At 36.7% G+C, this 25,746-nt stretch overlaps 2 protein-coding genes across 4 annotated transcripts in view; one reads left to right on the top strand and one right to left on the bottom strand.

Annotated features, from left to right (window-relative positions):
• Nucleotides 1-6,174, top strand: part of RIF1 (replication timing regulatory factor 1) — a 46,464-nt gene extending 40,290 nt beyond the window's left edge. For all 3 annotated transcript variants that reach the window (XM_017523212.2, XM_017523213.2, XM_017523215.2), the window contains 3 exons: nucleotides 395-548; nucleotides 2,776-2,884; nucleotides 3,689-6,174. In XM_017523212.2, coding sequence (XP_017378701.1) covers nucleotides 395-548; nucleotides 2,776-2,884; nucleotides 3,689-3,903 — 478 coding nt within the window. In that variant the 3' untranslated portion in view covers nucleotides 3,904-6,174. The remainder of the gene's footprint in view (nucleotides 1-394; nucleotides 549-2,775; nucleotides 2,885-3,688) is intronic.
• Nucleotides 6,175-13,675: 7,501 nt separating this feature from the next.
• Nucleotides 13,676-25,746, bottom strand: part of NEB (nebulin) — a 217,375-nt gene continuing 205,304 nt past the window's right edge. Inside the window, exons 147-156 of the mRNA XM_017523188.2 lie at nucleotides 24,684-24,776; nucleotides 22,897-22,989; nucleotides 22,510-22,602; nucleotides 22,103-22,195; nucleotides 21,145-21,252; nucleotides 20,857-21,040; nucleotides 20,454-20,546; nucleotides 18,768-18,914; nucleotides 18,371-18,477; nucleotides 13,676-14,265 (exon numbers count right to left, since the gene is read on the bottom strand). Of these exons, the coding sequence (XP_017378677.1) occupies nucleotides 14,092-14,265; nucleotides 18,371-18,477; nucleotides 18,768-18,914; nucleotides 20,454-20,546; nucleotides 20,857-21,040; nucleotides 21,145-21,252; nucleotides 22,103-22,195; nucleotides 22,510-22,602; nucleotides 22,897-22,989; nucleotides 24,684-24,776 (1,185 nt within the window). The 3' untranslated portion in view covers nucleotides 13,676-14,091. The remainder of the gene's footprint in view (nucleotides 14,266-18,370; nucleotides 18,478-18,767; nucleotides 18,915-20,453; nucleotides 20,547-20,856; nucleotides 21,041-21,144; nucleotides 21,253-22,102; nucleotides 22,196-22,509; nucleotides 22,603-22,896; nucleotides 22,990-24,683; nucleotides 24,777-25,746) is intronic.

The following is a 25,746-nucleotide window of genomic DNA, read 5'->3' as shown; positions in this document are numbered from 1 at the left end:
TAAAATACAACACTGAAAGCTACACATTGTAGCATAACAAGTTTTATCTTCTTACCCTACTTATGTTTATAACACAATTAAAAAGCAATTATGTGTACTTAAGAATCATCTATTAAAGAGATGTATGTAAAGCACAGAATATGATTTTGTGCTTTAAAGATGTATGTAAACCATTCAAGTTGTATGTAAAGCATAAAAGCAGTAGTAGGCTCATTCAGTTTCCAGTACTATTCATTATGCGAGACATACACATCAGATTCAATTTTATTTTAAATTACACATACATGTGCCTGTCTTCACTGTGGGCTAACATCAGTGATTGAGCTTACATGGGGAAATTCAACTTAATTAATAAAACCGTATAATTATAATTTCTTGTTTCTGTTTTGTTCAGGGCAAGAGGCCTGGGCCAACTCATTAGAGCTAAGAATATAAAAACTATTGGTGATTTGAGTACTCTTACAGCATCGGAAATAAAAACTCTTCCTATCCGTTCTCCAAAAGTATCCAATGTAAAAAAGGCTCTCAGAATATATCATGAGCAACAGGTAAAAACTTAGTACAATGTGTGTGTTAATATGATTTAGCAATACAGTTACAGAAGTTTGTTAAAGCATCACTTTATAATGGCAGAGGGAAATTGGTTCATTTATTTGTACTATCTTTATGTAATGCACCTCAGATATATTTTTGTTTTCTCCAACCGCTTCTCTCTTTCATTTCCGCTAGTCAGTATTTGATTCCATGTCTGCTACTGGTAAAATCTGGATGTTCAAATCCAAGCATCTGCTAAAACCATACAGATTTGTAGGTCACCATACTTTGATTTTGATGTCTAGCACATTTGTGACTTATTTTTCTTGTCCTTCCTATTGGTGCTGTGCACATGAATATTTTGGGTCATAAGATACTGATAAAAACTAAGATTCTTCCCCACTAGAAAACTGTATACAGAAAATTTTGCTTATGATTTCAGAAGGATTCACAGACTGCTGAAACCCTTTCAGAGACCCTCTATTCATTGACACTACAGGTTGAGTATTCCTTAGGTGAATTGCTTAGGAACAGAAATTTTTTGGACTTCAGATTTTTTTTTTTTTTTTTGGTGGGGGGATATTTGTATTATACAGCTACTTGGCAGTTGAACATCCCCCAATCGGGAAATCCAAAATGCTCATTAGAGGATTTGGGCATCATGTCAGTGCTCAGAAAGCTTCAGATTTTGCATTTTTGGATTAGGCACACTCAACGTGTATCAGAAGTTGTGAATAAATGAAAAAACAGAGTAAGCAGTGTTCTGAATCAGAATTTCTCAGACCTGGGGTTTGCTGGCTCCTGAAGACTTCTGCTGCATTCTTGAAGGTCCTTGATGTTGTATTAATTTGTGATCTTCTAAACATTTGTTAACCCGTTACTCATGAGAGAAAACCAAAAAATAGTAATTTTCTGTCTCACAGATCAAGTTCAGTTTCTAAAGTATTTTATTCAGTTTCTGTGAGTCTTGGGAAAGTCTGAGAATTACGTTTTTTTAACAGCTTTATTAAGATATGATTTATATCGTGTAAAATTCACCTTCCCTTAGTGCGCAGCTAGTTTTGAGTATATTCAGGGTTAAATAACATTTCACATGATCTAATTTTGAATCTTTTTTTTTAACACCCAAAGAAGAAACTCTGACCCATTAACTGTCACTCCTCGTTTCCACGGCCCAGCCATGCCTACTTTTTCTCTATGAATTTGCCTATTCTGGACATTTCATAAAAGTGGGGTCATACAACCTGTGATCTTTTGTAACTAGCTTCTTTCACTTAGCATAATGTTTTCAAGGTTTATCCATGTTGTAAAATTTCCTTTTTGAGGTGGAATAATACCACATTATATGTATATACCACGTTTTGTTTAGTTGACAGACATTTGGGTTGTTTCCACCATTTGCTGTTATGAATAACACTACTGTGCCTACAGGTCTTCATATGGATAGATGATTTCATTTCTCTTGGATATATATAACCAGAGGTGGAATTGCTGAGTCATATGGTTACTGAACTTATTTTCAGAAAGTTAACTTTTTGAAGTATTTTCTCAATCAGTAATCCATAGGTCCTAGGAACACTTAGGAAAATTGTATTTGGGGTTTTTTGTTTTGTTTTCCTTGTCGCCCAGGCTGAAGTGCAGTTGCATGATCTCGGCTCACTGTAACCTCCACCCCCCAGACTCAAGCGATTCTCCTCCGTCAGCCTCCTGAGTAGCTGGGATTACAGGCACTTTAATTTTTGTATTTTTAGTAGAGACTGGGTTTCACTATGTTGGTCAGGCTGGTCTTGAACTCCTGACCTCAAGTGATCTGCCCATCTTGGCCTCCCAAAATGTTGGGATTACAGGCGTGAGCCACTGTGCCCAGCCAAAAAATAGTATTATTTTTAAAAAAGTCCACGTTTTTAACCTTGGAAATCTCTGCTATAGACTTTTTTACACTACATTCTTGAACTTGAGAAGTAGAATGTAGTTTTCTCAGCTGCTATGGCTATATTTCTTGAGAAACCATTATGAAATATTGTTAAATCCTAACCCTCTCTCTGAGGAAATACTTTGTAATGCTAAATTTTGTGTAATTAGACCATACTTTCTTAGCAGTATTAGCTCTTAATTGTGATGGATGGTAGAATATAGGTTCTATACAATATGTTTTCTAGTGTTTGTACTATTACTCCTATTAAAAGTAAATTTCAAAGTGTTCGTTTTTTGCTTTTTTCCTGCTCCAACTGTGTAATCAAGGTGAAGTCTCGTGGACTAGAAGAGATTCCAGTTTTTGATATTTCTGAAAAAACAGTAAATGGAATGGAAAATAAATCTTTGTCACCTGATGAAGAAAGACTTGCCTCAGGTATATTTTAGCAAAGTGGGATAATTTTATTTAGAAAATCAGCTGACTTTCTTGAAGTATTTTGTTGTTATGTTTTCAGTTTTAGTCTAGTTTGACCATGCCTTATTTTTTTTTAACAATTATTTTGTGTTTACTGTGAAGCATATGAAAAACTAACCGAATGGACATCAAATGTGTGTGTCTACTTGTTTTTCTTGTCAACTTCTACTCCATTAAGGGCGCAAGGATAGAAACTATATACTTTATGTTCTAATTGTTAATAAAGTAGTCTGCCCATTTTTAAATTTCTTAATAGCACAGAGTAATCTTTATGGGAATGGCACATAATAATAAGCTATGGTAGGTTGGGCATGGTGGCTCACACCTATAATCAGCACTTTGGGAGGCTAAGGTGGGTAGATCACTTGAGGTCGGGAATTCAAGACCAGCCTGGGCAACATGATGAAACCCCATCTCTACTTAAAAATACAAAAATTAACTGGGTGTGATGGTGCACACCTGTAATTCCAGCTACTTGGGAGGCTGAGGCAGGAGAACCACTTGAACTTGAGAGGTGAAGTTTGCAGTGAGCCCATATTGCACCACTGCACTCCAGCTTGGGTGACAAAATGAGGCTCCATCTCAAAATAATAATAGTAATAAGCTATGGTAGATTTTTCTGTCAACTTGTCTCCTTGAAAAGTGAGATACCTTAGCCTGCTGTCTCAATTTAGAAATCTAGGCACTTTGACTAACTCAAAAGATTGGCTAAATAATTTAGTTTTTGTCTAGTATAGATTTAATTGTGCTTTTCTTCTCTTTTAGATACAGTTGATACTGTTGCTTTAGAAACTCCGTTATCCAAAAATCTTGTGGCACAGATTAGTGCTCTTGCGCTTCAACTGGATTCAGAAGATCTTCGTAATTATTCAGGAAGCCAACTATTTGAAATGCACGAGAAACTAGGTAGTATGGCAAACTCTATAATAAAAAATCTACAGTCACGTTGGAGATCACCACCCCATGAAAATTCTGTTTAGTATTTTAAGAAAAAAATTGAACTTTTTTTTTTTTTTTTTTTAAACATCACTGGATTTCTTGATGGAGGAAACAAGTTCTGAAATAATAGCACAATTTCAAAGAAGAGACTGTTTGCAAAGTTGATAACATTTGAAACCTTGAAGGACAGTGACTTATGTAAGTTCAACTTTGTAAGTTCATTATGTAAGATCTTTTTTTTTTTTTTTTAATATATATTTTCTTGGCTGCTATGTGTGGTTTTTCAGGAAATTTATCTTTCTGAGATGTGAAAGCAAAAACTAGAAACAGAACTATACATTTTATTTCATGCTTTCTTAAACCCATGCATATTCTAGTTGAACATGTAAAATAAGTAAAATTGAACATTTTTCTTTGAATTTTTGCTGAACTGATAAAGCTGTTTATACTTTTTGTTTGTTTGTTTAATTCATGTTTGTTGGGCCTGAGGTTTAGGAAATTTATTGTCGTTTAAAAACCTCAAACGCAATGCAAAGGAATCGGAACTTTTCCTGCAGATGTCTACTTTGGACAGCTTTCAAGAAAAATGTGAAAAGTTTCAGCTTCTGGGGGTTAAAACATTAATGCAGAATTTACTAAGATTTTATTCATTTGCATTAGCAAATATTTGTGCAGCAGCAGTTAACTGAAAATTTATGAGACATATAGTATTCACTTTAAAATGCATGATTGTACATTATGTATAGACGACAATGTTTTTAATTTATAAATCATTCTTTGTTAATTGCATGGGTTTTTCTGCAGCTTATTGTGAATACCTTGGTTCTGTTCAATAGAAACATTTTGTATATATTAAATACTGAACTATCAGTATGGACAGTAGAAGTGCTTCATGGGCCTGCTGCACATATTTGTAGGAGTCTGTATCTGCAAGTACAACAAATAGTTTTGTACTTAGTTAACAGTCTTAGTTAAAACATGAGTTTATTTTCTAAAAGCATCCAGAATAAGTAAAATTATAGAACTAAGAAAATGTTATACAGCTTTGCTGTTAATACCCTTACCTCCTCATTATTTTTGGTTTGGAAGAGGGTATCAGCCACTAGAAAGTGTGCCTCGTTACGTTTCTTAAAGTTAGTTTCAGTATTTCACTGCAAGTTGGACTGTACGAAATCTAAAGTTGATCTGCTTTTTTAACCTTCAACTAAAAGCAGACTTTGAAGAAATTTGAAACTATTGTTTTTAATATGTGTATGTTTTGCCTAGGTTTTTTTTTTTTAATAGGGAATGTAATTAAAACCTTTCTAAATGTTACCAACTAATATTAGTGCCTGACTCCCATATTTGTTTCATCTTTTTAACTGAGATTATATCTCATTTGTTCTCTGAATAGAATGAGTGAGTGATCTCAGTTTTCACATTTTATTCAGAAGCTAATCTCTATTTAGCAAGGCATGTAATCTACAGCAAGTCATAGAAAGTTTAATCCTTGTGCCTAGTTAGCTCTCCCATATTCAGGGATCTCTATAAAAGTTGTAATCTTTTTTCATCATCAGCCCCTATAAAAGTTGGTGTCTTTCATCATCATAAATTCATTATAATCACAGATATTTTTGGGTCTAAATAATATATTTATATACCAAGGATGATTTTATAAGGAAATTCTGGGATCATTGAACTAAGGATTGTGGATTGAAGTAACTAATGAAAAAGACTAATTTCTTTAAAAAGAATATAATTGTGGTTTACATTGTACATCATTTATTTCTCAATAAGGAAGAGGTACACATGAATTTTTAGTAACAGGTATGAGTAAGCAGATATGTATATGTGTTTGCAGCAGAGGGGAGCAGGTTTCTTTAACACACTTGAGAATTAAAATTAGCTCATTTCGTGATTATGTGCCTTAACGTTTGTGTGAACTAAACTTGGTGATTGAATTAAGTTCTTGGGAAGCCGAATAGTAATAGCAGAAAATGTGACCAAAATGAGTAACATGTACTTAAATCACTGGATTTTATATAAGCACAGGTATTAATCTTAAAAACATTGTAGTTTAGTAAGGTTGCATTTTAAAATATTTGGGAGCAAAGACAAAGTCTTCATTTTGCTGTGGCTGTAAGCATATATTTTTGGCACCTTATTTGCAATATTCTTCCCTTAAAGTTTCCTGCAAATTCCCTGTTAGTAATTCCTAAATAGCAAAACATTAATATTCCATGATCAGCTCCACTGTGTTGTCTCACTGTTAAAATGGAATCTGTTTTTTCAAATCTTTTCTAATGGTTAATAAAACAAATGTCAGATAATAACAAGAACACTCAAATGTGGTGTCTTAATTATCTTATGCATATCTAGGAAGAAACTGGTGGCATACAGGAGTGTAGTATCTTTTCTTTTTTTCAGACGGAGTTTCACCCTTGTTGCCCAGGCTGGAGTGCAGTGGCGTGATCTCAGCTCACTGCAACTTCTGCCTCCTGGGTTCAAGTGTTTCTCCTGCCTCAGCCTCCCTAGTAGCTAGGATTACAGATGCACACCACCAGGCCTGGCTAACGTTTTTGTATTTTTAGTAGAGAGGGGGTTTCACCATGTTGGCCAGGCTGGTCTTACCTGACCTCAGGTGATCTGTCCGCCTCGACCTCCCAAAGTGCTGGGATTATAGGCATGAGCCACCGCACCCAGCCCATGATTTTCATATCTGTGAAATCTATTTTGGATTCTATAGTGTATTTAAGTTTTCAGCATTTCAATGACCTCATTGTTAAGGCTGCTCTGCCACTTGAACAAGTTTGAAAACCATTGTTGAATCATAAGAAACTTTGCTCCAATTCCAAATAGTTAAAGGATGAGCCAGATTAAATAATGCTATTGGATAATATAGTCAAAAACAGGATTTAAACCTGAACATTAAAAGCATGATTGAAGGCCAGGCGGTTATATCACTTGAGACCAGGAGTTCAAAACCAACCTGGCCAATATGGCAAAACCTTGTCTGTACTGCAAATACAAAAATTAGCCCAGCACATTGGTACACACTTGTACTCTCAGCTGCTTGGGAGGCTGAGACGAGAACTGGTTGAATCTGGTACATGGAGGTTGCAGTGAGCTGAGATCATGTCATTGCACTCCAGCATGAGTGACAGAACGAGACTCTTTCTCAAAAAAAAAGGCATGATTAATTCTAACATAGCCCATGGATTTTTTTCTTTTTTTTTTCTGTACAGCTTGAAGATAAGGTAGTCAAGGACTCTGTTTCTTATTTAAACATAAATACGTGAAGAGTAAGTTGTGAGGCAAGAAACAAAATTGGAGGGAAATGGTGGGAATTGTGAATATTTAAGTGAAGTTTTATTTTTCAAGGTAAAGGAATGAGAATAGAATAAGTGCTTTTTAAAGAGAAAGTATAAATGAGTTAATATTTTTTCTTCCAACTTTGACTTTGAGTAAGAAAGGCCTAGATTTCATCTCATATTCTTCATAATTGATTTTCAAGAAAGTAATTTGTCATTCAGCCTAAGAGGCTATAAAATAGCAGTTGTTGACATTATTAGACTAAAACTTAGGTGGCGGGGCAGAGACTGTTTCTTCACTGCTGCAACCCATGTCCATCTTGTTCCTAAGCCATTAGAAATGTTTGTACTTTGTATACAAACATTAGAGTGAGGTTTTGATTTTTAATATAGTGCTTCTGAAACTTGGATGTGCATATGAACAAGCAGATTCTGATTCAGTAGGTCTGCAATGAGCCCCGAGAGTCTTCAGTATTAGACACAGTTCCAGGTGATTCATACAGATGCCTGTGGACTGTACTGGTAGATGGGCCTAAGAGGCTTCAGGCTGTGTGTTAGGTTTTGGTAACTCAAGCAGATTCAAGTCCTTGATAACTGTCAAGTTTATGAATTGGGGATGCAGATTGGTTTTGAAGTCTTACAGCTAAAGTTCAAAAATTTTAAGAAAGTTAAGGGTAGAATTTTGCTTCTTTAAGGGCCTTTTTAAAATATAGGAAGACTTATTTTTTAAATAGGCAGACTTTAAGAATTTCATGTTATGAAGAATTATTGATAAGGCAAATTAGACAGTATTTTCGTATGAATATTTGTGCGTTATGGTTTATTATGAAAGTCAATTTTTAAGTGTTAGAAATATATTTAGTCTCTGAATCTTGCCTTCCATATGGATTATCATTATTTTATTATAAACATGGAAAATCGACACTACCCCTAATATTAATCTGGCAATTAAATTTGGTAGTACTGTAATGAAGAAGTCAGTCTAGTGCAGATACACCCTGTCATTTTAATGTAGACCCCTGGTGACTTAATTTTCTGTTATATTACATGGTTGAAAATTCCTGTTTCATTATAAAGTGGAATTTCAAAGAGTTGAATAATTTGATTCTCAAAAAGCAAGTTTTTCTTGGAATTCAGTTAAGGTGTTAGATTTTCCTCCCATATTTAAGTAGTCTGTAAGAACTACACTGAAGGCACTAAGGGAAATGTAGTTGAAAGTTAAGTAATAGGTTTTAAAAATTTATCAAAATTTATCAATAGTTAGATCTGTAAAGCAAATCGGGTTTCGTGGTTTCTGATGTTCAGTTAATAAGTCTATTATGTTTCAGGCTTTATATATTGCTCTTTGCAAGTAGCCATTAAAATTTGAGTCATTGAAGTTTGAAGATCTATAAATATTTAATATAGTAGTCTAAACAGAGTTGTGAGAATTTACTCAGTTCTGAAATAGAATGTTAAATTTTCTGATGTGGTCCTAATCATTTTTTTTCTTGACATACTAAGCCTTTCTCTCTCCAAAGAACAATTAAAACCAAATATGACATGGTAAGCTGTAAATACCATTGGAATAAGAAGATAACCCCTCATCTTACCTAAAAAATTGAAGGCAATATTTTCCTTTGTTGATATCACAAGTGAGAAAAAAAGCCGGTAACTTTTGTACTCTACTTGTAGCAGAGGGAATATTTTAGCTATACTATGCCTATTTATAATTGTAGATAAAGCTAAATTTACTAGACAGCAAGCTTATATGCTGATAGAAATTGATGCACTGAGAAGTGATGAGATGAAAAGAATGGAAAAGGCAGATTAAGCTGGAATTTTTAAATGCATACTCCATTTAGTATAGAGGCAAGCTGTTTCTTAAATGGATAAACAACGTATAACTAGGAAGATCACCTTCAAAGTAAAGTGTCATGGAACTGGAAATAGAGTATAGTGTAATGATTATTTTGATACATAATGGAATAGCTAATAAGTATCTAAAGAGTTTTTTATTTTTATAGGATAGGAATTTTCCAAAAGAAAACAGAATTAAGAGCAAACTTGGTTTTGAGTATAGAAACTGAAAGATCGCAGTCTTAACTCTTAAGTTTTTTACAGAGCACAGGTTGGCAAACTGTAGCTTGCCACCTGTTTTTTGTGCTGCCTGTGAGCTGAGACTGGTTTTTACACTTGTTTAAGGGTCAGGAAAGTCAAGAGGAGGAGGAGATTTTATGACACATGAAAACAAATTAAAATTTCAGTATCCAGAAATGAAGTTTTATTGGCACAGCTATGCTCATTTACATATTGTCTTTAGCTGCTTTCCTGCTCCAGCGGCTGAGTTCAATAGTATAGCAGAGTCTGTATGGCTTGCAACAGCTAAAATACTTACTGTCTGACCTTTTACAGAGTTCGTCGATCCTTTTTGTGGTTGATAGCTTTGTTCAGATATGGCTTGTTAGTCCATTTAATTACTTGCTTCTAGCTGGCAGAGTGAGGTCTTGATTACTTAATTTCCATTACCCTTGTATTTTCCAAAATGGCTTCTCTTGATATTACTTACGTGTTTTACTATTGCTCAAATTACACAGATACTAGGAAACACTAGTACTTTATAAATACACTTCTTTTTCTACTTAAACTCTTCAAAGTATAGTTACATATTTGCCATGAAGTTAAGGGACCTTGATGGTCTGTAAATTGTCAGTTGCTTTCAGCACTACCTCCTGTGGATAGACCTGACTGATAGCACTTAGAAAAAGACTGATAGAAGCCAGATCAGTCATTAGCTTTATATTGTTGTCCCCATCAATTGGTAAACTCTAAGAGAGCTTAGTTTTACATTCACAAAATATTTATATTTGATAAGTCTTAAAAATGATTTAAGTTGAAACTTAACAGAAGTACTTGTTCATTCCTCACTTACCTGCAAATAATGGAAATAATGGTGCAGTCAGTTTTTTTTTTTTTTTTTTAAATTTTACAATTCTTATACTGGGGGTCCCAAACCCCTAGGTGGCATTAGATTCTCACAGGAGCATGAACCCTGTTGTGAACTGCACATGCCAAGAGATCTAGGTTGTGCACACCTTATGAGAATCTAATACCTGGTGATCTGAGGTGGAACAGTTTTATCCTGAAACCATCTCCCCCAACACCTCCATCTGTGGAAATTGTCTTCCACAAAACTGTTCCCTGGTGCCAAAAAGGTTAGGGGACCACTGCTTTATACGATGTTTGAAGCAGGCACACTTAGAGTTACTATTTCTGGTTCTTTATGACTGTTGAGGGGGGGCAGATCTTTCTTTGAGTCACAAAGAAACTTTTCATGCATCAAGAGTTGACTGTTACCACTTGGCAATGGAAACTGGATGTTGAAATATTTTTTAAGAAATGCACTTTTACCTGAAATAAAATTATAAAAACTAAACTCTGGTACTTGTTTTTTGTTGTCTACACTTTTGTTTTTTGTTTTGTTGTTTTAGTGAGATCTGAAATGAGTATGAATAGCATAATTCAGATACCACAGAGTGTACATTGTATTCCTCTACAAACATGAACCATTTATTTTCTTTTTCCCCTTTTATGGTCTGCTTTTTAATCACACAGATTTTCTGTTTTATTCATAGTTTTATGGGTTCCACTGGCATCTAAATCCAGAAGTGGTGATTTTTATTTTTTTATGAGTTCAGTTTTTCATTGAACATGTTACTAGAGAGGTTTAGTCAAATGAAGGCTGGGTAGATGCAAGAGAACTTGGAGAGAGAGTTCATATGGTATGGGCAAGGGCAGAGCTGGCACTGCTGGACTAGCCACCAGATGAAGTAAATGCCTCATCCCACCATCACCGTAGCTTCCTCTGCAGGACCAAGCACCTTGGTGGCAGCTGAAGAAAAGCTCCATAGTTGTAAGAAGAAAAAAATCACAACAATGAGGTAAACAGTGATGTTGAAAAACTCTTAGTTTCCTAGTGTTGCTGTAATAGTACCACAAACCTAATAACTAAACAGCAGAAATGTATTGTCTCAGTTTTGAATGGTAGAGGTCTGAGATAGGGTATCAGCAGGGTTTGTTCCTTCTAAGCACTGTGAGGAAGCATCTGTCCCATACCTCTCCCCAGCTAGCTTTCTGGGGTGATTTGCTGGCCATTTTTGGCACATAGAGGTATTTCCCCAATCTCTCAATCTTCATATGACTTTTCCCCTGTGTGCCTGTTTGTTTGTTCAAATTTCCCAAATTCAACAAACACCAAAGCTGTTGGATTAGGGCCTCATCTTAATTAACAGCTCTGCAAGGATCCTATTTCCAAGCTTGCATTCTGAGGCCTTGGGGGTTAGGACTTAGCATGAATTTGGGGGTGGCAGGGTGGGACACCATGCAGCTCATACATTTGAGTGAGATTTGGTTGAGATGTAACCCATAGACGTAATTTCTCCCTTTTGTAGTTTCTTGAAGATGGCTCTTTGCAGCCTACGTGGTAGTGGAGATACATACAAAGGACTTCCCTGCTATCGTTGGACCAACAAGCACAAGCAGATGGCAGGAAGATTAGAACATTGGATATTGATTGCCAGTTTTTAAGGTGTGTTAATTTTGTTGTGATTTGTGTTTTAAGAGTCCTTTATAAGATACACACTGAAAGGTGACTAGTAGGATTCACTATAAGGTAATGAGAGGAGGGCATTGGTAGGGTGAAGAGGAAACAAGATTAACCATGAGTTGATCATTTTTGAGGCTAATTGGTGGATGCAGGAGGATTCTCTACTTTTATATATACAGTCATCCCTCAGTATCCATGGGGTATTGGTTTCAGGACCATCCCCACCCTATGAATGTTCAAATTTCTAATGTAAAATGATGTAATATTTGCATATAACCTATGCACACCCTCCCATATACTTTAAATCAGGGTTCTCCAACCCACTGGCTACTGAATGGTACCAGTCCATGGCCTGTTAGGAAACAGGCTGTACAGCAGGAGGTTGAGTGGCTGGTGACCAAGCATTACCACCTGAGCTCTGCCTCCTGTCAGCTCAGTGGCTGCATTAAATTCTTCATGAACTGCATATGTGAGGGATCTAGATTGCGTGCTCCTTATGAGAATCTAATGCCTGATCTGTGGTAGAACGGTTTCATTCCCCACCTGTCCCCGTTCTATGGAAAAGTTGTCTTTCATGAAACCTGTCCCTGCTGCTAAAAAGGCTGGGGACCTGTGCTTTAAATCATCTCTTTAATATAATGTAAATGTTACATAAATATACTGTATTGTTTAGGGACTAATGACAAAGTCTGTAGCTGTTCCGTACAAATGTGACCATCTTTTTTTTCTGAATATTTTGGATTCATGATTGGTCAAATCTGTAGATGTGGAACCCAAGGATATTGGAAAGCCAACTGCACACTGAACATTTTCCAAGCGTTAAGGAAAAATCTATGAGACAAAAGTTCTGTTTTTCTTTGCAATAGCAACTGCAAAGTGTACCTTGGAAAACTGATAAAGTAAATAGGAAATTTAAAACTAAACCAGCCAGGCCAGGTCCAGTGGCTCAGGCCTATAATCCCAGTACTTTGGGAGGCTGAAGTGGGTGGATCACCTGAAGTCAGGAGCTTGAGACTAGTCTGGCTAACATGGTGAAACCCTGTCTCTACTAAAAATACAAACATTAGCTGGGAGTGGTGGTGCACACCTGTAGTCAGCTACTTAGGAGGCTGAGACACGAGAATCTCTTGAACCCAGGAGGTAGAGTTTGCAGTGAACCGAGATTGGGCAACTATACTCCAGCCTGGGCGGCAGAGCAAGACTCTGTCTCAAAACAAAACAAAAAAAAGCCCATTGTAATGGAGATAGCATATACTGTAGTGTTCTGAAAGATTGGGAGTTGGAAATCACACTGGGATTGTTGCCTAACTTTTTATCATTTATCCAGTTTAAGGTAAGATGGAAGACTTGGGAGCAGGAGAGTAGCAATCTCTCACACTGTTATGTTTAGGCATAATCTGCCTTTTCTTGGGTCTGTAAATTCCCTAAGGGCACCAGCTGTCTCTTGTTCTTCAGTTGAGCTTCAGGGTCTAACCCAGTGCTTGGTGTACAGGTGTATTTTGGTCATTCACAAATAAGTGCACTCTTTGCAAGATCATTTTCTCCCTGTGAGTCTCATGAGACACATAAGAAGCTTGTAGACCGCTTTACTATAGCTGTAAAGTTACAGGGACTTAGCTCCCTTCTAGGAAGAACAGTCTGTAAGCTTAAGCATTAAGCCATATGGTTGTCTCTCCTCCCTTTGGCCTTGCCACATGTTGCCATCATACTGGATACAGATGGGAAAGCTCCCCTGAAGTTAGGATTGGAGCCCACAGTTGTTCTTAAAACTGTAAGAGAAGCTTGCTGAATGCAAGTATAGATAGAGTTTTGAGACTGTCTACTCTTGCGCATAACACATTTTTTAAATTTAGGTAATTTTATGTGGAATTTGCTCCATTGAATTTTTATAGGTAGATATTAAAACCATTAAAAATAATGCTCATTCCATCCACAGAGTGTTGCATATTTAGAGGTTTTATTAGTTGCTGGTTTGTATTGACTATAAGTTTTATAATTTCAGAACTGAATTAGAATAAGCATTAGCAATCAGTAGGCAAGGAAAAAGTGACTGTCTCTGCTATTTTTCCTTTAATGTGTTTGGCATATTCAAAAATCTGTTTTAGAAAAGAAATAATGTTAAAACATGTTTATAATGGAGAAAGATTCTGGGCACAGAAATAATATTGCAGAAGCTTTTAAAATGTCTATTCTGCAACTTATTTTCAAACCCAAAGGAAAAAGGATGATACTACTGTAAATCACATTGACACAGAAAAACCATAGGCAGCTTGAGAACTTAGGTAACAGTGGAGAGTCTAAACTGAAACATTCACTGCATAGGTCCTGCAGACAAGTGTGATGCTTTGAAATGTCTAAATAGCTTCAACGTAGTTGGCTGGGAGCATTCCGGTCCTGCCAGTCCTCTGCACAGTGCCATACATCCAACCTTCATCAATAGCTTGAACATTTATGATAGCATCTCCATCTTTGAAGGACACCTCATCTGCATCAGCAGCCATGTAGTCATACATGGCACGAAAGATTTTCTATTCATAGGATGGAAAAAGGGGAAATATTATATGTTAGATTTGCAACAATTAACACACACATCTATTTGTAAGATCTCTCATGACTTACTCCACAAACTTAACTTGAACAAATGTAAAAGGAACCCACAAAACAGGAAATACTTGCAAATCATATATCTGATTGGTAATTAATATCCAGAATATATAAAGAAATACAACTCAATGCCCTCCCCCCACCACCAAAAGAGGCAAAGGATATGAAAGACGTTTGTCCAAAGAAGATAGACAAATAGCCAAAAAGCACACAAAAGGATGCTCAAGATTCTTAGTCATCTGGAAAATGTTGATTCTTTTTTTCGAGACAAAGTCTTGCTCTGTCACCAGGCTGGAGTGCGGTGGTGTGATTTCGGCTCACTGCAACCTCCGCCTCCCCAGTTCAAGCAATTCTCCTGTCTCAGCCTCCTAAGTAGCTGGGACTACAGGCACCTGCCACCACACCCAGCTAATTTTTGTATTTTTAGTAGAGATCGCGTTTCACCATGTTGGCCAGGATGGTCTCAATCTCTTGACCCTGTGATCCACCTGCCTCAGCCTCCCAAAGTTTTGGGATTACAGGCGTGAGCCACTGAGCCCAGCCAGAAAATGCAAATTGTTAAAACTGCAATGAGATACCGCTTCACACATGCCAGTACTGTGATAATAAAAAAGAGACAATAACAGATATTAGGATGTGGGGAAATTGGGTCTTTCATAAACTGCAGGTGGGAATGGAAAACAGTGCAGCCACTTTGGAAAAGAGTTTGGCAATTACCACATGTTAAATACAGCATTACCCTATGGCCCAGCAATTCCACTCCTAGGCGTATACCCAAGAAGAATGAGGACATAGGCCTGTGCAATAATTTGTACATCAATGTTCATAGCAGCATTACTCATAATAGCCAAAAAGTGGGAACAAATGCCCACCAACTGATGAATGAATAAGCGAGATGTGGTATATTGATACAAACCCATTATTGGGTAGTAAAAAGAATGAAGTACTAATACATGATACAACATGGATGAACTTCAAAAGTAAACGAAGCCATGCACCAAAGTCAGTATATTGTATAACCATACAATTACATGAATTATTTATATGAAATGTCTCAGCCAAATATATAGTGATAGGAAATGGATACCTAGGATTGGATGGAGCAGAAAGGGACAAGTTGGGGATGGAGAATGAATGCCAGTGGGTACCAGCATTTGTTTGTTTTTAATGCACCAGAAGAGTTTTCAATACAGTTTTTTTTTATGGTGGTGAAAATACTCTAAAATTAGATTATGGTGATGGTTGAACAAAAAAATCACTGAATTGTACACTTCATACTAAGTTATACATCCATAAAATTGTGTGTGTGTGTGTGTAGTCACAGAAAAGAATGTGCTAATTTGATTTGTGGCCTTTTTCTCCCTTTTGAAGAGGTCAGTCTTGTGCTTTAGAGAATAATTTGAAAATCCATAGCACTATTGCATGTCATCTTTCACTCTGGGAATTTGGGAGGATACCAGTAGTAAAAGTTTCTCAAAGCTATCCTCCACACTGTTAAAATTGTAATAATTTGGAGGTATATAAGAAGTGATGATAACAAAAATTTCTTCCTGGGAGCAGCCACTGGTTAGTAGTTTAGGATGTAACCTACGTTTTTTCTCGCATTCTGAAAAACACATGCATATATTTATATTCACAGATTTCTTTTTCCCTCTGCATAAATGGAACATTAAATAATAATTTCTTCTTTACATTTAATATAGCTTGGAAGTCTTTTCATATAAATATAGCTGTGTTTTATTCTTTTTGACTGCTACAGAGAATTTCACATTTTAGTAATATGAATTATTCAGTCATTTTCATTTTTCTGGACATTTAGTTGTCACCATATTATTATGTTCTTACACTATAATTAGCCTCCAGCGTTTATCTTTGGGTGTCTAATTTCTGAAGAAAAAGCTTTTAAAGGTGAAAGTCTTAGGTCAAATGATATATGTGTTTAAACTTTTTTTTATATATAAAAAAATAATTTTACAAATAGAGATGAGGTTTCGCCATGTTGCCTTGGCTGGTCTTGAGCTCCTGGACTGAAGCACTCTTCCCACCTCAGCCTCCCAAAATGCTGGGATTACAGGCATGAGCCACCATTCCTGACCTAATTTTTTTTTGTTTGCTATTAAAATGTTCGAATATGATATAGTATGATCGAATTTGATTCAAAATACCTTGTATTATGTACTTTATTACTTTTATTTGTATATACCTGGTTACTAGTCATGATAAACACCTTTTTTGTTGGCCATTTTTTTTTTAAATTTTGCCATAAATTATCTATTAGTCTTCCAGGTCTTATTTTGAGGGGGAGGGGAATAATTTATCATTTAACTTTAGAGTGTTTTATTCTTTTTTGATATTAATATTTTTATATGTATGCTGTAAATATTTTCTCCCAGTCTGACATGTTTGTATTTGTTATAGAAATATTTGAAATTTTATGACCAAATTAGCCAGTCTTTTATACTTCCAAATTTTGGAATTTGCTTATTAGGAAGGCGTTCCCTTTCATACTTTAAAATTATCGTGGCCGGGCTGAGTGGCTGATGCCTGTAATCTCAGCATTTTGGGAGGCCAAGTCGGGCAGATGGCTTGAGCCTAGGAGTTGGAGACCAGCCTGGGTAACATAATTAGTCTGGCATAGCACACACACCTGTAGTGCTAGCCACTCTGGAGGCTGAGGCTGGAGTATTGCTGGAGTTCATGAAGTCAAGACTGTAATGAGCTGTGATTGTGCCACTGCACTCCAGCCTGGGTGGTAGAGGGAGACCCCGTCTCTAAATATAAAAGTATTCTCTATTATCCTTTATACTTTTACAATTGTGGATTTTACATCTAAATCCTTGGTACAATTTATGCTTTGAGATGGGTATCTAATTTTATTATATTACTAAATGGATAACTGATTACCTCAGATAATATAATTAAATAACTTATCCCTTTCCTGCTGATTTATAATTCGTTTAGGGTCTATTTCTGGACTTCATCTATTTTTGTGTCTATTACCATGCTAAATCCATATTTAATTTTAATAGCTTTATTGTATGTTTCACTCTTTTTTAGTTGAGTCCTTATCATTTTTGAATTTTACTTGATGATTATTGCATGTTTTTCACATAAATTTTAGGATTAGCAGAGTTAAGTGCTATTGGGATTTATATTGGAATTGAATGTATTGGTTTATTTCAGGGAAAATTAGAACTTTATAATATTCCCTTAAATATAATAGACCTCAACACTTACTTAGATCTTCTTTTATGTCATTTAGTAAAGACAGTTGTCTACATACAAAGATTGTTCATATCAATTCTAAATTATGATGTTTTGGGGATATTATGAATGGGATCCAGGGTTTTAAACTAAGAGTTGTAAAGTAGTCTGGTGAACTGTGAAGATGATTTGGCTTACCTTTTCAATTTATACTAATAGGCGAGATCTAAGATAAGGCATGTATGTATATACGCGGGCACATTGCATACATCTGTACATACTTATTTTGTTTATGAGACAGGGCCTCCCTCTGTCATCCAGGCCCACTGCAACCTCAATTTCCAGGCTCAAGCATTTCTCCCACCTCAACTTCCTAAGCAGTTGGGACTGCAAGTGCACCATCCCACCCTGCTAATTTTTAAATTTTTAGTAGAGATGAAGTCTCATTGTTGCCTAGGCTGGTCTCAAATTCCCGAGCTCAAGCAGTCCTCTCGCATGAGTCTCTCAAAGTTCTGGCATTATAGGCATGATTCACTGTGCCCAGCCTATAAATAATTCCAAGCAGCAAATGTTTAAGCTAGTAGGTGAGTCCAATGAGCCAAAACTGATACTTTGCTCTAGGCTTGGGTTTTTTTTTTTTTTAATTATTGAAAATGCTTTTCATTAATTTGAGTTTGGTAATGAAAGTTGTCTGATATTAATATGAAATGTGTAATAAAAAAGCATTATATAAAACAGGTGGTTTGGTTAAAAAAGGCCATAATAGCTATAATCATGTTTACACATATCAAAAATTAAGAATAATTTGAGTTATTATTTACTTACTCCAGCAGTAGATGGATGAGATGGGATGGAAGATACCGTTGTCTGTTGGGTAGCAGCTGAAGATGATCGTTGTTGTGGGAGCACTGTGGTTTTTGCATGCTTGTAAGCTGAAAAGAAGGGGGTAAATTGTTTACAAGAAGAAAAACGGCTAGGTATCCTTTAATCTGTGTTTAGCAACTGAGTGATATCTTTTTCCCCAACTTAGAATGATTTTCAAGAAGAGAAATCAAGGAAAAAGAAACATCTAACTTCATGCAACCCTCCATAACTCTAGTCTTTTCTCATTTAAAAGGATCAAGATTAAAAAATTTTTTTGTTTTTACTCAAAGCATCTCTTTAGTAACTGTGAGTGAGCTGGCTGGGTGGGACTGCCAACATCAGCGCCATCCACTTGTACCTGTTGAGGCTGTGAAGACACCCCCGTCACTGTAAGTCGAAAGGTGGTGGTCTGGCGCTTCTGAATGTTCAGACTTCTCCTCACCTCCACTGATGCTCAGTGCACTGGCAGATCGTGACTGCTCCCGGCCTCGGCGTTGAGCTTGGACTGGGAAAGATGCAGTTGGGAGAGATGTAGTAAACACAACATTTCTGTGGTAGTAATGCCTAACAGTAAGTGAGTATCAGTTATCATTATTTTTTGCCAAGCATGGTTTTCAGTAGTTTCCCGTGGGTCAGACCCTCACAATTATTCTGATATAGGTTTGTTTTCCGTATTTTGCAGATGAGAGCTTAAGCAAATGACCAAAGGTCATGGAACAGTTAACTGGTACAGCCAGGTTTCAAATCCAGGAGTCTATTTGTAACATCTCTCCTCCAACCTGCCAATTTTCCTGGCTCATCAGAATAAATAAATAGTAATATTGACATTCAGATTCCATCTTTAACTTCTCCAGAAAGTCCTCCCTAACTGCAAATCAATTTAGAGTCTTTCTCTGTGTTCCCAAAATACTATTGGCAGACCTTTAAAATTACACATGTCAGGATGCAACCATGGATTTACTTCTCTCTCTTCATCAGAAATCTAGGGTACACATACTTTGAGGACTGTCTCTACATGATATTCTTTTTTTTTTTTTTTTTTTTTTTTTTGAGATGGGGGCTCTGTTGCCCGGGCTGAAGGGCAGCGGTGCAGTCACGTTTCGCTGCAGCTTCGACCTAGGTTCAAGCCATTCTCCTACCATAGCCCCCTGAACAGCAGGGACTACAGGTACACAACACCACTTCTGGCTATTTCTTTTTTGTTTTTTTTGTTTGTTTGTTTGTTTGTTTTTTGTTTGTTTTGTTTTTTTTTTTTTTGTAGAGAAGGTCTCTCATTCTGTTTTCCATGCTGGTATTCTACTTCTTCACTTTTTTTTTAGTCTTTTTTTTTTTCTTCCTTCTTTTTTTTATTTATAATCTTCATTGATGGAATAGAGCTTAGACAGTTCCTAAAGGTCAAATCCTTTCTCTTCCCTTTGCCTATGTATTTTATTTTTCTTATTTCTCCAACAGAAAGGGTTATCGTTTTTTCTTTGGGAAAAAAATAGAAATAATAATGGGGCCTGAAGGAGACATGCACTGAGGTAGTGAAACAAAATTTTTCTTAACTTGAACTTGTTTAGAATGTAAGTTTTGCTCACTAGTTAACAAGGTTTTGTTTTGTTTTGTTTTGTTTTGTTTTTGAGATGGAGTCTCTGTCTCACAGGATAGACTGTAATGGCACGATTTCGGCTTACTGCAACCTTCAACTCCTGGGTTCAAGCAATTCTCTGCCTCAGCCTCTAGAGCAACTGGAATTACAGGTACCCACCACCACACCTGGCTAATTTTTGTTTTTGTTTTAGTAGAGACGGAGTTTCACCATCTTGGCTACACTGGTCTTGAACTCCTGACCTTGTGATCTACCTGCCTTGGCCTCCAAAAGTGCTGGGATTACAGGCGTGAGCCACTGTGCCCGGCCAACAAGGTATTTTTATGCCAAATGGGCAACTCAGAAAATGCAAAACCCTGGAGGGAAGGAACTTCAGAGCCCAAATAAAAGTCATTGACTCTAGCGTACTACATGGTGATGTTTATGTTGTAAGCCTTTTTGAGCATAACACACCATTAATCATGTGTAAGCTTCGGGACTGGATGTTGTCTTCTGCTGGATCATAGTCAAAAACTGAACCAGGATTAGTACGCCAGACACGTAGACCTGAAAGGGAAAGTAATGATCAGAACAAGTGTTCTTGGACTTCTCCAATAACTTGAAAACCAAGGCATGAATTTTAACAACCACCAGCGGATTGAATTACACTTATTCCAGCTTAGGTTCTGGATCATGCCTTCTCACAGGAGAACAAAGGTAGAAGAGATACCAGCTTTGTAAACTGAAATAATAGGAGCTTTCTTGCACCCCTAATAAAAACAGATTGAAGTCCTTTATATTTTGACTTGATGTAGATAATGTTACTTTTATTCTACCCCTCAAAGTTAATCCCCTTCCCCACCCCAGGCTCAGTTACCTGTAATAGTCTCCTGATCTTGGTCATTCCGTTTTTGTTCCATTTCTACCACTTTCCTCTGAATACCGCGGTAGTTAATGTCACTGAAGTCCTGCATGTTCTTCTTTACTCGTTCAGTGATAGGATCTGTCACCACCGGTGTGAAGGAACCCTTGTGTTTCTCAAAGTCTTCATGATATTTCACCTGAAATGTCATGGATTTGCTTATGAAAATATGATGGTGTGACCATTTCCCTTTTTACACATTCCAACAGGCAGCCAGCCCATCCTAAAGAATTCCTGACTCACCGTTGAAATGTGCCGTTGGGTCTCCCTCACCCGCCTCATCTCGGGGGTATCCAACACATAGGCAGCTTTGCCTTGTATTTGTTTCCGGAAGCTATCAGAATAAAGAACCTGATCGAGGAGAGACCATGAATGAGGGGTGCTGTTCTAAATCTGAAACCTCAAAGCTTTTCCAGCAGATAGAGATGGAAGAAGCTGGTGAGGGAGGCTGGCCAACTGAAGGGGCCCAGTGAGACACTTGACCAACTGTGGATCAGGCTAACCTGGGGACCGGAAAGGCCCTCAGGAGAGAATAGACTTGTTTTGACTTTGAAAATGAAACTCATTTTCAAAGAAGGGGCATAGTATAATTTTGAAAAGAAAAAATGACCTCTTAAAATTTGCTAGGAATTACAGCATCAACATATTCGATGGTATTTGGCTCTAAATCTGATATTGAAGGGAATTTGAAAGAATGTCCTAAAAGAAGTGATCATTTTCCTTAGGTTATGTTCAGATTTCCTAAACCAGTATGCCAGTATAGAAATCAAAGTCCTCTAGATACTAAAACCCCAAAATATAGCCAAAGAAGGCATCTGTTTCAGTGTATTACCCATGTCATAAAGTATCTTAAAACTAAAGGAGAGAAGATTGAGGATGTTAGGAAGTAAATTTGTTATAATTGGTTATGTAGAACTACCTCAAGTAAAGTGAAAGGGGAAGGAAAACATTGGCAATTAACTTGTTTAGTATGGTGGTTTGGAATATAAAAGCACACTTATGTCAATTTTAGTGTAAATTTTCAGTTGAATAAAAAAGTGCACATTTTTATGGTGTTAAAATGTTACTTTCAAATATGTTGCATTTTTCTCTTTTAAGATTTTAGTGTGTTTTTCAGTTGCATGAGAAAGGCGTGTTTTTATGATGTTAAGATGTTATTTTCCAAGTTGTTGCACTATTTCTTTTTAGTCTTAGAAAATACCGAGCTAATGTTTTCTTGGTTGCGCTTAGCTCTCTCCATCTCTGGAGTAACAGGTGTCGGAGTTGCTTTTCTCATGTTCTCTTTGTACAATACCTAGGGAAGCCAAAAGAGCATCCAGGCATCAGATAGCAGAAAACCAGGTTTGAAAATCATCACTTAGCTGGTGTTATGGCTCAATTATATCACACCGAAGGTAAAGCCATTAAAATGTTACAGTAGGAAGCAAAAGTTTAAGAAAGAAGTAAAATCACTGTAACCTGGTGGGGTAGGTTTGTTGTTTTTAAGTGGATAGGGAAGAATTTTTAAGATACGCAAACGTTTTGGAAACACTAAGATAAATTAGTGGTATAACCATGTTTGCCAGGCCTGTTAAAATTTTAAGGATTTATTTTTCCTTTCTGAAATACCGAGCTAAAGTTTTCTTGATTGCGTTTCACTCTTTCCATCTCAGGAGTAAAGGGTGTGGGGGTTGCTTTCCCCAGGTTCTCTTTGTAAAACACCTGTGAGATACAAAGTTGCACCCAAAAGTCACTATGAAGCAATAATCACTATTAATTATATTGCAAGTTGGAGGGAAACGCCATGTTTAATCTATTACTATTAGTGAGAACATCTATCAAGAAGAAAGCTTAAAAACAGTTAATAGCTAACAGTAAATACAGTGTGATATTCAGAGCAAATGCAAATATAACTGGCATTTTGTTTGCTTTTAACCTGAGATAGGGTTAGGAGCAGGCCAAACCGCGGGAGTTATTTTGCAAAATTAAAAGCACTTTGGTTTCTCAAGACAATACCGAGCTAATATTTTCTTGATTGCGTTTGACTCTCTGCATCTCAGGAGTGACAGGGGTTGGGGTGGCTTTCCCCACATTTTCTTTGTACAAAACCTATGCGAGTCCAACGGATCCAAAAAGAAAAAGAGTTACAGTTACCAAAAAAGGAAATGGTACAAATAACTTTTGATTATCCTCAGGGCCCCAAACCATTTGGGCAATAAGGTTAGATGGAAAGCAGTATATTTTTCAAGGAAGTTAAGTGTAGTTACAGCAAGACACAATGTGTCCGGGTTAGGCCCCTGCCCTGAAACCCTTGAACACTGCAAGAGAGAACTGTGGTGTTCCTCAAAGTGATGAGAGACCACCATCATTTTACTGCTAGTCTCTGAATGTCAAGCTTGAGAGATGATTTAAACAAGAGTTACAGGCATGAGCGTCAATCACATTTGAGAAGGTTGAGGCTGCTACTGATAGAGCAGCTGTTTTTTTACTGAACTGTTTTGTAGCACTTAAACTCTCATAGATGCATCAATAAAACTGTAGGCCCTCAGATAAGGCAAAGGGTTTCCCCTACCCACTTTTTCTTTGTTATCCTCTATGCTCTGCCTCTTTAGTTTAATACAACATCAAGCTTATCATTAAGGAAAAATGTTTTTGACTCTTATATCACTATCATAGTCAAATAGAAAATGAGAAACATAGTAACAAATCGTGATAAATCCTCAACCTCAGTATCTCCTCTCAGTGTCATTCTTGGAAACATGGGAAGCTTAGGAAATGACATTCAAGAGGAAGAATTCTGCTGAAATAATGGTTCTCAAATTGGGGTCCCTGAACAGCAAGGTCAGTACTGAGAACTTGTTAAAAATGCAAATCTCTGGCCCCTTCTGTACCAGACCTACAGAATGAGAAACTAGAGCAGGACCCTGCAATCTGGCTTCACAAACCCTCCAGGTTATTCTGATATGTGCTTATGTTTTTAGAACACTGCACTCAAGTACTGGAGAAACCTACAGAGAGTGGAAACGTGGAGGCCACAAGGCTGTTTGCTACTGAAAGCTGAAGTCCCCATGCAAACCTCAATCCGTGGGTAATTACAATCACATATAATGTCATAGAGCACAAGTTTACAGGAAATGGTTTACTAAAGTTTGCAGTTAAAGACTACACTAAAACTAAAGAACAAAAACGAAAATCAGTAAAACAAAAAGCGGTTCTGGTGACACTCAGTTTTAAGTTGACGATCAATTGTGAAAACTACTGAATCATAATTTATATCATTATCCTTGAAGAAGGGGATCAGGAATTATTTTTCCCAAGGTCTCTTTGTCCAAATCTGACAGGGTAAATTAGAAACTGAAGTCATTGACACAAAAACAAAATCATGACTAATATTCAAGAAAGAGCCCCATTGGACCTACTCTACAACCCCACACATACCCATCCTAAATTCCCCGTTGGACCTACTCTACCATGCCCCATATACTCCATCCTAAATTTCAAGCATATGTAAAACAAAGAGACCTTGGGGGAAGTGGATAGAAAGTTTGAGGAGAGAGAAGCAAAAGGATGTTTTATAAGAAAATCTGTTACTTGTTGATATTAGAACTTCAAATTATAGATTAAAGCAATCTTGTTGTTATGGGGTTAGGCTAGAAGTAGCCCAAAGGAAAAAAGGATAAATTTGCTAAAGAAATTCACAAAATTTAAGTTGTCATTTAAAAAGCAGGATTAATATGTATTATTTTAAATCATGAAAGTTTCTAAAATCATTAAATAAGTAGTTTCTTTTCTTTTGAAAGTACCGAGCTAATATTTTCTTGATTGTGTTTGACTCTCTCCATCTCAGGAGTGACAGGTAAAGGGGTTCCCTTGCCCATGTTTTCTTTGTATAACACCTGTGCGATGAGAAAGCATCCAGAAAAACAACCATGAGTAAGTAACATTTCATTTCTTGGGATGTTTTAAGTGTGAGGAGAAAACAGTCGTCCAAGGAGCCAGAAGTTATTTGCTGACAGACTGCCACTGAATACTTCAGTGGAAGCCATTGTTGGGATGGGGAATCTGTACCCTCTAGAGAAGCAGGGACCTCAGCTACTGGGGAAAGGCTGTCAGAGTTATTCATGTTATTATTATTTTTTTTTTTTTCATTTTTGTGAGTATGGTGCCTCCTAAACCAACAAGGATTTGAGACTGTTAGAACTCGGCGTTGTTACCCACACAAACAGAAAAACTCATTATTTAAAAAAATTTTTGAAAATATCAGATGAAGTAAAACATCGAAATTAATTGTATTATAGAAATGGGAAAGTATATCCTTTTGTAATATAAAATATATTAGAAGCAAAGGAAGGGAAATGAGTTTAAAACAAAAAATAAATGTAAGGATCAGTTTAATTCTGAAGTGGCATTTTTCCCCTTTCTTTTCAAAATACCGAGCTAAGGTTTTCTTGATTGTGTTTGACTCTCCGCATCTCAGGAGTGATGGGGATTGGAATTCCTGTCCCCAGGTTCTCTTTGTATAGCACCTGTATGGTAAGAAAGCATCCAGAACAAAAAAAAAAGCAATCAATCATTTTCCCCCTGCTTTGGAGCAGTTGGGAGTGGGAAGGGAGGAAGAGAGTGAATTAGAGGAAGAGAAGTACCAGAAGCTTTTAGACTCAACCTGTTTGAGCCTTTTAAAGACATCTTCAAAAGCAAAGGAATGCAGAAAAGAGCAACAAAAACTAAGAAATAAGAAAAAGTTTTGTTATTTTCCTTGTTTGAATTAATCTCTGCAGCGCTGAGCAACCATGAAAGAGAGGAATTAGTCTTTCCCAGCTTGTTACACGGAGGGAAAAAAATAGAAACAGACAAGAGACAGAAACA

This window comes from Cebus imitator, unplaced genomic scaffold, assembly GCF_001604975.1.
Source record: "Cebus imitator isolate Cc_AM_T3 unplaced genomic scaffold, Cebus_imitator-1.0 Scaffold27, whole genome shotgun sequence".
In the NCBI taxonomy this organism is placed as follows: Eukaryota; Metazoa; Chordata; class Mammalia; order Primates; family Cebidae; genus Cebus; species Cebus imitator.
The sequence above is the reverse complement of the archived record's forward strand: the minus strand, read 5'-3'. Positions and strand labels throughout refer to the sequence as shown.